This window comes from Loxodonta africana, chromosome 4 (assembly GCF_030014295.1).
Source record: "Loxodonta africana isolate mLoxAfr1 chromosome 4, mLoxAfr1.hap2, whole genome shotgun sequence".
NCBI classification, from domain to species: domain Eukaryota; kingdom Metazoa; phylum Chordata; class Mammalia; order Proboscidea; family Elephantidae; genus Loxodonta; species Loxodonta africana.
The window spans coordinates 119,115,281-119,129,562 of record NC_087345.1 but is presented as its reverse complement, the minus strand read 5'-3'; the positions used below and the strand labels follow the sequence as shown (position 1 = coordinate 119,129,562).

At 39.6% G+C, this 14,282-nt stretch overlaps 1 protein-coding gene across 4 annotated transcripts in view; it reads left to right on the top strand.

Annotated features, from left to right (window-relative positions):
* Positions 1-247: 247 nt before the first annotated feature.
* AEBP2 (AE binding protein 2) overlaps positions 248-14,282 on the top strand; it is a 69,030-nt gene continuing 54,995 nt past the window's right edge. For 2 of the 4 annotated variants that reach the window (XM_064284500.1, XM_064284499.1), the window contains exon 1: positions 256-1,016. In XM_064284500.1, coding sequence (XP_064140570.1) covers positions 370-1,016 — 647 coding nt within the window. In that variant the 5' untranslated portion in view covers positions 256-369. Of the gene's footprint in view, positions 1,017-14,282 lie in introns of all 4 variants that reach the window. The other 2 variants (XM_064284501.1, XM_003405352.4) reach the window with 2 other exon arrangements.

The window sequence follows — 14,282 nt, the reverse complement described above, 5'->3', positions numbered from 1 at the left end:
GGTCCCGAGGAAGCGCTGCCGTGGAAAACGTGGGAAGGTCCCGAGGAAACTCCGAGAACTCAACGAGGTACGGGCGGGCGCAGAGGCGCGGACACGAGCGCGGGATCGGCGGTCAGGGGAGGCGCCACCACGTGCCGCCGCGCAGGCGCGCAGCTGTCTCCGCGTGAGTGCGCGCAGTCGCGCGCCTGTCCCCGCGCGGGCTCCGTAGCGCGTGTGCAGGCTGACGCAGCTTGCGGGCCCTCCTCCTGCTCTGCAGCGGCGTCGGCTGAGTTTTGGGCGTTTGGGAGGGGGCGAAGGAGCGAGAGTCGAGAGAGGAGGCGGCGGCTGCGGCGGCGGCGGCGGCGAGGAGGTGGAGGAGTAGGCGCCGCCATGGCCTCCGCTATCACTGATATGGCCGACCTGGAGGAGCTCTCCCGCCTGAGCCCTCTGCCCCCCGGCAGCCCTGGCCCGGCGGTACGGGGTCGGGCTGAGCCCCCTGAGGAAGAGGAGGAAGAGGAAGAAGAGGAGGCGGAGGCCGAGGCTGTGGCGGCGCTGCTGCTGAACGGCGGCGTTGGTGGGGGCGGCGGCGGAGTGGGGGGCGGCGAGGCGGAGACGATGTCGGAGCCTAGCCCCGAGAGTGCCAGCCAGGCCGGGGAAGATGAGGACGAGGACGAAGACGAGGAGGAGGACGAGAGCAGCAGCAGCGGCGGTGGCGAGGAGGAGAGTAGCGCCGAGAGCCTGGTGGGCAGTAGCGGCGGGAGCAGCAGCGACGAGACGCGCTCGCTGAGCCCCGGCGCTGCCAGCAGCAGCAGCGGCGATGGGGACGGCAAGGAGGGCCTGGAGGAGCCCAAGGGACCGCGGGGCAGCCAGGGCGGTGGCGGGGGCGGCAGCAGCAGCAGTAGCGTCGTCTCTAGCGGCGGAGACGAGGGCTACGGGACCGGGGGAGGCGGAAGCAGCGCGACCTCCGGAGGCCGGCGAGGCAGCTTGGAGATGTCGTCGGATGGGGAGCCCCTGAGCCGCATGGACTCGGAGGACAGGTCAGTGCGCTGAAGCGTTTCCCCTTGCCCTCCTCTTGCGCTCCCGGCCCCCTCAGAGGGGACCAGGGGGACTTTTTGATGGGATCTCCTACTCCCCGAACCCTTGGCCCCTCCTTTAGATTCTCAACTCGGAAATCGCTCCCCGCCGCCGCGCCCCTCTTGCAGCGGATAGCGGCTTCCAACTCTCAAACCGTTTCCCTTCGCCCCCCAACTCTCCTTTCCCCGCCCTCTTTCCCCTCAGCTTTCTACTCTTTACGGATCTAAGGACGGGTCTAACTCCCAAACAGTCTCCAAAGCAGGCCCAGACCTCCAGGTGAAGCAGGAGACCTTGATGTATACCACGATACACAAGGTTAGCTTCATCCAAGCGTGTTCGTGAACACTTGTCAGAACTATTATTGACAAGTGTTTTCCAACATGGCTGGTCTCGCTTGAATCTAACATAACTTCCTTGTCCAGCAAGGAGACCCCAACTATCATTTTTTCTACTTAAAACAAGACTATTCTTTTAAATTTAATGAATGCTTTCCAGATTCCCTTTTAGTAGTCATTAATGTGGTACCCAGCGTGATTTTTAATAATCTATTTTGTGACCAAATCACTGTAGGAAAGAATAACGAATTGTTTTTTAAAATAACTTTGCTAAATCAAAGACTCGTAAGAAAATAGTCTTGAAGGCACCACATACTAGTATCCGTTTTAAACTCTTTATAGTAATGCTTAAAAGTGAGAATTGTGATGTTAGATGATAATATTTAAAGTCATGTATTGGAGAGGCCTATGAAGGGATTATTACCACTTTTTAAAGCTTATTGGAAATAATGTGGAGAGTAATTAAAAATGTGCCCAGTATTTTCAGAACGTTTTAGAAAATTGTTGTAGTATATGCTTCAGTTGTTGCAATCATTACTTTTGATTCCTTTGGAAAACTTCGTATTTTAATATATTTTTTAAAAAGAGAAACACTTCACCCATATTGTACCGATTAAATACGTTAGAATTTATTTTGAGCATCTGCTAGAATTTCTAACCGTCAGGATCGATTGTGGTTTAAAAGTTTAAGTATCCTAAAGTTCTACAGGAATTGTGATGGCTGACTGATAAAAATGAACATCAGTTTGTCTTTAATGTAACAAAGACTAGAAGGGCTTGGATATTTTGAAAATCTAGCATTTGGTTCTGTTTGACGTCTACTTTATCGTCTTGTGAAGAAAACGTTGTGGATGGGGTAAATAGACTGTGCAAACCTTAGATATATTGTACTTAACTATAGGCATGGGCAGGAAGGAACGTATTCTCAAGAAAATTAAAAATTGATGTGAACTGTTCAGTGAAGCACATTCTATTTATCATTTGTTATTTCCTCTGTCATTGATATCATCGGGTACTTGAAAGTTCATGGTAGTTTATGTAGTTGGCATCTACCATAGTTTTGTTGTGAGTATACTTACAGACACAAGCACATTTGCCTGACACTGCGCAGTTCCAGTGTCTCAGTCGTTTCATCCTCACTATGGTGCAGTTTAAATACTGTTTTGACTTCATTTAACTCTGAAGAAGCAAGTTGAGTTCCGTGTCAAAACAGTATAGTTTGAAAGCGGTGGAGCTGGATCTGAACGAAAGTTCCCAAAACCAAAAACCCATTGCGGTGGAGTTAACTCCAACTCATATCATCGTGTAGGACAGGGTAGAACTACCCTGTAGGGTTTCTAAGGCTGCAGTCTTTATTAAAGCAGACTGCCACATCTTTCTCCTGTGGAGCAGCTGGTGGGTTCCAACCGCTGCCTTTCATTGAGCAACTGAGTGCTTAACCACGGCACCATCAGGGCTCCTCTAAGGTTCCCAAGTCACCAGCTATTTCCACTTTACAAGAGTTAGAATAATTCACTTTAAGTAACACGTTGTATATGTCAGGGTTGTTTCTTTTTTTTATATGTGTGTTGTGTGTGTTAATATCTGTCAACTGCATCCTTTCCGGAGACCAGGAATTGTTAGTCAAGTAATGTTTCACAGAATGGAGTTTTGACTTCATTTGATATTCATTAGATTCATTTGAATAATTTTTACATCATACCTTATTAGAGTAGGAGTGAAATTTGGTGTCACAAATCCATGTAAGGTTAAAACTTACATAACCAAGCATAGTTGCCTTTCTGAAACTGTGAAATATTGTAATAATTTTTACATACCGTTGTAGATTAATAGATTTATCACTTGCATGAAAACCCTTACATTACTAATGAAACTGGTTTGTGGTCTTAATAATCTTAATTCTGAAATGTCCCCTTGTTGTCTTTGAGGATTTAAAGAAAAAAATTTTTTTTCAGTTTAAATTTGGAAAGGATCCATAATTTCTACAAATTGTACTGAAGGTTACCCAATCTGTGGAGATTTTATAGATCGGTTTGATGGTAGAAAGTCTTTTATAACTGGTGGAAAGATACTGTGATTTTAAAGTGCTTTTAAAAATATTTAGGTATTACTGTTACAGTGTCAGAATTTACTCTGCGTTTCTGTTAGAGTGCCTGTTCAGTTTGTCATATCAAAATTAGATTATAGTTTTGAGCGTATCTGAAATGCTTTAGAATTTGTTGAGATCTCTTAAATATCTTTAATTTTAATTATCTCCTTTAAAAGAAGAATTAAGTACAAAGACTTAGAGATTATGACCTAAAGTGGTATTTTCATTTTTGTGTCTTTTACAAGCTTGTTTTGGAAGTGTTGTGTGGTGAAAAGTGAGTAATTTATCAAACTGTTAAATCACACTTTGTACAAAAAAAGTTATTTTCCCCAGGAGAAAGTTATTTAAAATTGTCTTAAGTCTGTAAATGTGTTTACTTCAGTAAATTTGGAAACCCTGGTGGCGTAGTGGTTAAGTGCTACGGCTGCTAACCAAGAGGTCAGCAGTTTGAATTCACCGGGTGCTCCTTGGAAACTCTGTGGGGCAGTTCTACTCTGTCCTGTAGGGTCGCTATGAATTGGAATCCACTCGATGGCACTGGGTTGGTTTTGGTCAGTAAATCTAGAAAATCGTAAAATTGATATGTAATTTTACTTTGATTACAAAGGTAATAGAATTTTTTCTGGGGAGAATAATGTTAGACAATTAAAACTAATTTTTTTTTTTTTGACTTTGAACTTAAGCTTACGATTAAAAAAGCTACTACGGTTTTCCTTTAGGTGATTTTAGAGGCTGAGTTGGCATTTAAAGTTTTAGAATTTAAAATGCCTGTAACATTTTTTAGTTTACAAGTTAGTTCTAGCTATTAAATCGGATTATGCACAAAAGAACCTTCAGCTTTTTTATGTATAGGGGAGTTGATAATAATAGCCTCTCTTTTTGTGGTTATTTGTCTCTTTTATATAAGGAGTCCCTGGGTGGCGCAATTGGTTAGTTTAAGCAGTTGACTACCAAGTGAAAGGTTGACAGTTCAAACTCACTCAGACGTACCTCAAAAGACAGGCCTCATGATCTGCTTCCAGAACGTCCCAAAACCCAAAACAAACCCACTACCGTTGAGTCGATTCTGACTCATAGCGACCCTATAGAATAGAGTAGAACTGCCCCATAGAGTTTCCAAGGAGCATCTGGTGGATTCGAACTGCTGACCTCTTGGTTAGCAGCGTTAGCACTTAACCACTACGCCACCAGGGTTTCCTCCAGAAAGTCATAGTCTTGAAAATCATTTGGAGCAGTTCTCTGCACACATGGGGTCGCTGTCAGTCAGACTTGACCTGATGGAAACTAACAACAACAACAACATTTTATGTTATGTTTTTTTTCTTCCAACTGGAATATAAGCCATAACTTATTTTATAAAAGCTAAGATGACTTTCAGCCACTTTAACAGCCTTTTGGGATAAATCCAGACGTCAAGTGAAAAGTATATATGTGAGGAAGTGGTGATAGGCTTATAGTAAGTTAATGGTCATCAAAGGCCACAAGGGTCTTACCTTTTTGTGCATGTCAAGGTTTGGATTCCCAGCCCTTTGGGTTGGGACCTTGGAGATATAACTAAGATTGCTTTGAAACTAGAAAAGCTGGCTTTTATTGCTTCCCAGTAGCATGATTAGGAAGTTCTTTTTCTAGTATAGAGGCTAAACTTTTAAATCAAGTCATTACTGGAAAGCTGCGTATTGAGATTATTGTTGAGATTTATTGAGGATCTTTATGGTTGAGATAATAAAATACTTGTATGTAAAGTAATATTTTGCATGTACTTCATAACAGAACTCTACTAGGTACTCTGAAGCAGCTGTCCATAGCCTCTCCAGAATCCCTTTGTTAGGTACTCTGTTTCATTTTGATTAAATTTAGAGAAAAGAGCTTCTTATAGGTCTCAGTTTTGATTGATAACACATTGTAAACACCACTGCCGTGGGGTCGATTCCGACTCATAGCGACCCTCTAGGACAGAGTAGAACTGCCCCATGGAGTTTCCAAGGAGCGCCTGGCGGATTTAAACTGCCAACCTCTTGGGTAGCAGCTGTAGCACTTAACCACTACGCCATCAGGGTTTCCGATAACACGTTGTAACTCTCAGTTGAGTAAGATTATGGCTTTCTTCAAAACAAAACAATGCAACAATAAAATATATATATATAGATTTCAGAATTGAATTTATATAGAGAGATTTTAGGGGTCCATTTTACTTTTAAGAAACATTAAGACTACTTTGTTGGATCAGTTAGGAAATCCTGTTTATAGACCCGTTTGCTACCAAACCAGGTTATTTACTATGTACAAGACCGTTTGGAGGGTGGTGGGAGATAGAAATACAAAATGCTTCTCAATCTGTCTATCTCGCGTATTGCTATTAGACTTTCAATTCTACGGTGTATATTATGTTATAGCTGCTTGCACAAAAGCTTCATTGACTAGTGTAAACAGATTTCACATGTTGCCAATTGTATTTATTGTTGTACAGCAATTTTTTTCCCCAGAAGTTAGGGTCTTAAATAAAACATATATCATCTCATACAGCTTCTGAGAGTCAAAAGGGCATGGTAGTTCTGGCTCAGGGTATAATGAGGTTGCAGTGAAGATGTTGGCTAACCCCACCGTTGTCTGAAGGCTTAACTGAGGCTGAAGTTAATTCCAAGATGGCTCACTGACATAGCTCTTGGCAGGAGGCCTCAGTTACTCACCACGTGAACATCTCCATAGGGCTGCTTGTGTGTCATCACAACATGGCAGCTGTTTTCCCTAGAGTGAGTGATTTAAAAGATTTAAAAAGAGGAAGTGAACAATGCCCTTTTAGGCCCTAAATATACCTGCTCATGTTTTTTTCATACATCTTTTTAGCGGATAAACTTTTCCGTTTTTCTTTTTATTTACACTATCTGATTCATGATAGTTGCTTCAGATTTTTGTTGACTGAGATAAACCTTCAGAGCCCATCAAAATGCCACCATGAATCCTTTCTGGGTATTAATTTCTTTCTCCTTTTAATTTCCTTATTCTTATTTATTTCTTTGTATTCTTTTTATGGCCATATTCTGTATGTTGAGGGAAGTAGAATATTGCTGTGTAAAGAGCCTGCATGTAATCTGGAGCAAGGGACACAATTCAGATCTTAGCATTGCTACCTACGTTATGATTTTGAGTAATACCTTTGAGGCTTAGTTCCTCAACTGCGGAACAGGGTTAGGGTAATACCATGAGGATATCCTAAGATCTGAGTGAAGTTAATGTCTGTTAGAGAGCCTCGGGAACTATTCTGAAGTATCCATGTCGTTCGAATGCTTGCTTCATCTTTCCTGATGTAGAATGATTTTTTCAAGGGGCAGGACAGTTGCAGTTAGTTAGATCTCTGTAGTACCTAACACCCTACCTTGGCTATGGTGCGTACTCAATTAATTATTAGCTTTAAATTGGAATACCAACGGTAGAGCTTATATAAATAAGACTATAAACTGAGGGCCAGGAATTGCTGCTTTTTGTTGGATAACTATATTTGATATTGATGAGTTTAAGGGCAATTTTTCCCTAACTTTGCCAGTTAAAAAAGGATAAATTTATAAATATGATTAATATTGATTGCTTGCATTTTACACCTTTAGTGGTTGCACTTGGTTAGCATTGTGCCTTTACTTGAAATGTTAATGATAAAGAGGTAGTATCTAACTCGTATTTTTCTTTATAATTTAGTACTTGAAAGTGTTAAGAGAAAAGACTTAATCTGGTGGGTGCACTCCACTAAGATCCATGAAATTACACACAAAATTTTACGTGGGCATTTTTCTGAGATGTCAGCAGCTTTTATCATATTCTCAAAGAGTTTGGGTTGATTTAAGAACTCCTGGCTTAGAAGAGATCCAAAGGTACATAATAAATGTTAGATGATTGGACAACCCTGAAATTGTTAATTTCTATAGAAGCGTACTTTAAAAAAAATGAGCATGAGCATGGAAAATCTGAAATGGATAATCGCCAGAGGGTTTTTTTTTTTTAAAACAGCCTTTTTTTTTAGAAGCATTTACTATAAAAATGTTTAACAGTTTATCAAAATTAGATGTGAAATTTGAAGTTAAGGAGGGAGAAAGTATAGGGAGAGTAGTGGTTAAAAGTGGGATCTGGGATCAAAATGTATGGGTTTGAATTCTGGCTTTCTTAAGCTGGATGACCGTGGGGAAGCTATTTAAAATCTACTACTTCACGTCTCTTATCTGTAAAAGGAAAAAATAATAGTTCATATCCTGCAAGATAGTTATGGGTATTACATGTAGATTATTTGGGACACGATACAGTAAGCATTTACTGTGAGATGGTGTTTATTCTACAGATGTATGTAGAACCCCCTCTCTGTGCCAGGTTCTGTTGTAGATGCTGGGTATAAAGCAGTGAATAAAGCAAAGGCCCTGACCTCATAGCTTTCCATTCTCATGGGCGAGACAGATAAACTGAACAAATAAATTGATAGTAGCTGGTAGTGATCTGGAAACCCTGGTGGGCATAGTGGTTAAGTGGTAATGTCTGCCAACCAAAAAGTTGGCAGGTTGAATCCACCAGGCACTTCTTGGAAAACCCTATGGGGCAGTTTTATTCTGTCCTGTAGGGCCACTATGAGTCAGATTTGGCTCGATGGCAATGGGTTTCAGTAGTGATCTATTATTGTTATGAAGCAGTAAAAGATCTGGTATGCCAGAAAGTGTCTGTTGTTGTTGGTTGCCGTCAAGTTGATTCCAACTCATAATGACCCCATGTGTGTCACAGTAGAACTGTGCTCCATAGGGTTTTCAAGGCTCTGACCGTTCAGAAGCAGATTGCCACACTTGTCTTTAGAGGTGCTTCTGTGTGAGTTTGAACTGCCAACCTTTTGGCTGATAGTCAAACACCTAATTAACTGTGTGGGCCACCCAGGGACTCCAAAAAGTACTGTACCCATTGTTACATGTTGCAAGTATCTAGAAATGAGTGCTGCAAAAACTTGTAAAAGGATATGCTATACTAAATTATTTCATTACAAAATCTGCTTTTTAATAAATTTTCTTGAACATATATGTCTGTTTTATGGTTGGCCTAAAAAATCTTCATAATACCTTATATTTTTTAATACTTCTTAACGTGTTAAGCGAAGCTATTGATTGTTAGTAAAAACTTTGCAATATGTTTTCCAGTAAATGGATTTGCAGTGATCTAACCACAAGTTTATTTTTATAACTAATAGCTTGCATTTTTGAAATGCATAATTATATTGGTCTTAGAAGTAAATGGACAGTTTGGGGCCTGGATAGGAGATGAGAGGATGCTTGGATGTTTAAAAAATCATTTATTGAGCATTTACCGATGACACACACTGTGCACAGTTTAGTGATAAAAAATGTGATTGAATCCCCCCATGTTTAATTTTTAAAGAGAAGATTAAAAAGATGATTGCTTTTTTTTTCCCCCTGTAAATTGTGACACAGTGCATTAAGATTAGAACTGGAGAGTCTTGTGTTGTTAGTGACTAAAATTTTGGTGGGAGAAGGGGACTCAATTTGAGGATTAGGTGAATGATGAAGACTGGTTTCTAGAAAGCCTAATTGAAGCATATACACAGGAATGAGTGTGGCATATTCAGGAGACTTTCTGCCTAGATCAGAGGATCCAAATTGGAAGTGGAAATAGAATTAATGGACAGAGTGGGGCCTTTTATGCCAACACAATGTGCGTATCTTTCTCTGCGTAGGTTTGTAAATCAAAATTTTTTTTGCCTCTTTTCATCTCTTTTTGTAAGTGACTTCTAGCCATGTTTGGGTTTCACCTTGAACATTTCTCAGGCGAACTGTTCCTGATTCTTTGATGGACACATTGCAATTGGTTTGCTTTCTTCATTGCCCTTATCACAACTTGAGTAATGGTTTACTGTTTGTCGCTCCTGCTAGATTGTAAACTCCCTGAGAATAAGAACCATGTTAATCGGTATCATTATCTGCAGCATCAGGCAAAGCGCTTGAAACGCATGTTAGATCAGTAAATATTTTTTTGACCCTGCTGGTATTTGGATACCGGTGGTCTAGCTTCTAGCATCACAGTGACACACAAGCCTGCGTAGTATGACAAACTGACAGTCACATGGGGGATTGACACAGTGGCTGCAACAATGGGTTTAGGCATGGCAACAGTTGAGGGTGGTGCAGGACCTGGCAGTGTTTCATTCTGTAGTGCACAGGGCTGTTATGAGTTGGAACCGACTTGATGGCACCTAACAGCAACAGCAAACATTTTAGATGAACGATGAAACTCTTTGTTGTGTTACAGGAAAATTAATCATATGTGAAAAAGGTAAAGAAGGAAAGTTTGGGAGCTGTAAGACCAATTAGGAGGTAGTAGGAGGAAACCTTGGTGGCGTAGTGGTTAGGTGCTACAGCTGCTAACCAAGAGGTCAGCAGTTCACATCCCCCAGGCGCTCCTTGGAAACTCTATGGGGGCAGTTCTACTCTGTCCTATAGGGTCACTATGAGTCGGAATCGGCTCGACAGCAGTGGATTTGGTTTTTGGAGGAGCAGTTCAGGAAACCCTGGTGGCGTAGTGGTTAAGAGCTATGGTTGCTATCAAAAGGTTTGTTCAGATATACCAGACACTCCTTGGAAACCCTATGGGGCGGTTCTACTCTGCCGTATAGGGTTGTTATGAGTCAGAATCGACTTGAGGGCAATGAATTTGGTTTTTTTTAGGAGCAGTTTAGGTGTGAAATGAAGAGACTTGAGCCAGGGATAGAGCTTGGGAGAAAAAGTCCTAGTGCTTGGGAACCTTAAAGGAAAGAAAAGCTAATTTCCTGAGTGGTCTATAAGAAAAATATTATGTTAATTTTCTGGGTCAGAAGTTTCTTAAGGATTTAATTGGAACAATAGCTTACCTTATTTTTCCAGACACACTCATCCCTAAAATAACTAAAGGAACATTGGGTACTGAAAGAGCATAAACTTTCAAGTCAGAAGGACTCGGGTTAATATAACTCAACTTCTCTGAAGTTGTTTTAATTAGGATTAAGGGAGAAAGCATATGTGAAGGGTCTACAGGTCTGTGTGTAATGCATAGCCATTTTTCCTCCCATTTCTCACACACAGCACTGTGATGGAAAGATTACTCCACTGGGCTTAAGTAATCAGTATTTTAGGCATGGCTTTAGTAGCGATTGCCTGCAGGAATTTTGGCAAATCATTGTATTTCCCTAGACTTCACATTGATTTTCTTTAAAATGAGGGGTTTTGACTAAACAAAGTAATTTGGAGTTTACAAATGATAATGCTTTGTAGACTTGCCAAGTACCCTAAATGGAAGTCAGAACAAATATATATGTATTTTCTCCCTTAGACAAACCCAGAGAACATTGCAGGTGTGGCATTGCTGTATGTAGGCTCTCACAAGTACTTAAGTTAGGTTCTGCGTTCAAAAATCATAGTTCTATTTTATATTTTCAGTGATGTCACAATACCCACACTGTCTTCTCTAGGCTGTAACATTCTTAAGATTAAAGATCAGGTCTTATTTATACACCCAGCATTCACATAGTAAACTGTTGATTTTCATCCCTCAGGTCGATTCTGACTCATAACCACCCTATACGGCACTCCAAGGAGTGTCTGGTATATCTGAACTAACCTTTTGATTAGCAGCCGTAGCTCTTAACCACTACGCCACCAGGGTTTCCTGAACTGCTCCTCCAAAAACCAAACCCACTGTTGTCAAGTCGACTCAGGCTCGTAGTAATTGGTTAAATTCAACCTAATGTAGCAGTACTTGGTGCGTGTTTCTTCCTTCTCCCTGTCATTAGTGTGGCTGTGTGAAACAAAAAAGAGAGCCAATCTCTGCTTTATATTGTTTTTCCAATTTTTAAGTGTTTGCTGCATGTTTTTTTTAAAACCATTTTTAAGTGTACAATTCAGTGTCATTAATTACGTTTACCATGTTGTGCTACTATCACTGCTATCCATTTCCAAAATTTTTTTTACCATCTCAAACAGAAACTCACTTCTTTATCAGCAATAACCCCCTTACCCTTGGTAACTACTAATAAACTTTGTCTCTCTACATTTGCCCGTTCTACATATTTCATAAAAGTGGTATTTTCAGTATTTGTCCTTTTATGCCTGACTTACTTCACTTAGCATAATGTTTTCCAGGCTCATCCAAGTCATAGCATACATCGGAACATCATGTTTCTTTATGACTAAAAAATATTCTGTTTTAAAGATAGGTCACATTTTATTTATCCATTCCTCTGTTGATGTCCCCTCAACTCTCTTTAACAGCATATGTGTAAACGGTATTTGAAAAAAGTTGTGGTTATTTGAATAACTCAAAAAAGCAAACTTTAACTTATTTTTTGTTTCTTAACAAAGTAAATTTATGGGCTGTTATAAGACAAAACTATAGTCTGCTTAAGAACCTGTGAGGCTTTTTCTTCAGCTTACAGAAGGGATTTTCAGAAGTTAAATTCTTTGCACCCTCAAAACAACTCTAGTGAGGTGAGAAAACAGATTATAACTTGCCCAAAGTCACACAGCTAGTAAGAAGGGAACACAGGGAGTCCTGCCTCTGTACATGATCTTAACTGTTACACTGCCTAGATGACCGGAGTAATAATGTTGACCAGGGGAGTTTTAAAATGTGTAAGCACCTTTTTTAATTTTCAACCTGTGTCTTTTGTGGAGAACAATGGGCTGAGAGTTCTTTGTATATTTCTGGGCCTTATCTTCATTTGTGATAACTGAAAGAGACTTTATAGCTTAGATCCTTCTTAAGATTTTATGATTTATACAAGTCAACTTTTAAGTATTGTAACTATTCTGTGATTAGGGGAATAGCTAGTCATTTTGTTAGCATTTTGCTTCTTTAATGTCAACAATTTTCAAGTCCCTGACTTGCTTTCTGATTTTCACTTGTTTTTGGAGTACCTAGAAAGGTAAAGTGTTACCAGTTAGAGAAAATCCTGAGACTTTAGTAGGTTATTAGTATTTTTCTGAGAAAACATTTACTAGTTAATTTCTAAATTAAAAAGTCATTTTTTTTAAATAAATACTTGTTAAAGTGCTGAGAGTGGATGAGTTCATAGTAGACCTTTTAGTAATTTATCAGGGAAATTAGTCACCAGAATGTATCTCTTGAGTTCTTGATCACCACCATAGTCTTTCTTGTCAGAAATGGGTGTTGCCCTACATAGCAGATTTTTTTTATGTACCATCTTCGCATATAGACATTATTCTAGAAATCTTTTTAAGAAGGTAAAATGTAAATCCTTATACTATAATTGTATAGAGGTAAAATATTTCTTTTACACTCTTTTTGAAGATAATTGCTTCATCTTTTAAACTGGGTGAAAGTTTGGGTGCAGTAATCTTAAAGGGCAGTAAACTAAAAATGAGAAATTTAAAGTAATATGCGCAGTAAAAGTATGCGCAGTACCTAGGAGTGATTTCAGAATACAGCCTACTTGTTTCCCACAGACTATATTTCATCATGATTGCACGAAGTCCCTTTTGGCCAATTTAGTGAATGCTGCTGGGTCTTTGGAAAAAAAAATCTTTTGTCTTTATTCAGAGAAATAATTGTGGGGATAGAGAGTAGTCTTTTTCCTGATTAGAAAAATCCATTTTAGCTTTTTAAATTATAGTGATAATAGCTTATAATTACAGTAATAATAGTAATAATAATATCTTGTTTTTGACTAATGATTTCTAGTGGGCTCCCCTTAATTTTTTATGATAATCTCAGTGTAACAAAGCCATTTATTTTACTCGCGTTAAAAATCCTACTTAAATTTGTCATTGAAAGCATGAGCAGTTTACTATGTGTAAGGCTCTAGCTAGGTTTGGGAACTTAATTTACACGAGGCATTTATAGGTGATTCACAGTCTGAATCAAGTGGTTCATGAGGGAACAGAATTTCTTACATCTTAGGTGAGTGGGAAAGGCCTTGGGGAAATTTGACTTGAACGTATATAATACATACGTAGTAAAATAGGTACTTTCTTATCTAGGTATTTCTGAGTTTAAAGACCTAAAAACCTACAGCAGGTCAGAAAACAAAACCAGGGGACCCTACAGAAATTGGATGTGATCTAAATTCCTTCAACCCTGCTTAAGACCAGTTTTATGACTTAGTGTTTGTCTTTGATAAGTAAAAAGTATAGTGACTGCCCCTTTGTCCCTGGAATGAATATTTGGAATTGGATTTTATGTTGAGATTGTTAGGCTCATGTCTTCATCAGTGGCCTGACTGCTAAATTTGGGACAAGTTCCACCTGAGGATTGTGTGATTGACCTTGAATAAATTTTTAAAAACAAAGCCAATTAACTTGTAGGAATCAAATGTAATAGTTATCTTTGTGTGTGTATGTATGTATTTATTTTGTGGTGTGGTGGGTACACAAAACCAAAGAAACTTCTGCTTGTGTTTTATGGACACTAGATTAAACTCCTCTCAGTTATTTGATGTGTATTATGGCTGCATTTCAGTATTACTTAAATCAGTAATTTTCTCAGATTTTGCTTTAGAAATTAAATTGTTTGGGATTACTGTTTTGCATTTACTAGTTGTGTGACTTTGGGTAAGTCACATAATTTTTGTGCCTCGGTTTCTCAACCTGTAAATTTGGAATACTTACTAATAATACCTACCTCACAGGGTTGCTGTAAGCATTAAATAAGTTCATACATATCAAGCACTGTACCACTTACTATGGTGTATCTCAAACACTTGGTGGTTTAAAATAATTAGTTTGCTCACAAATCTACAATCTGGGCAGAACTCCTTGGGGTCAGCTCATTTCTACTCC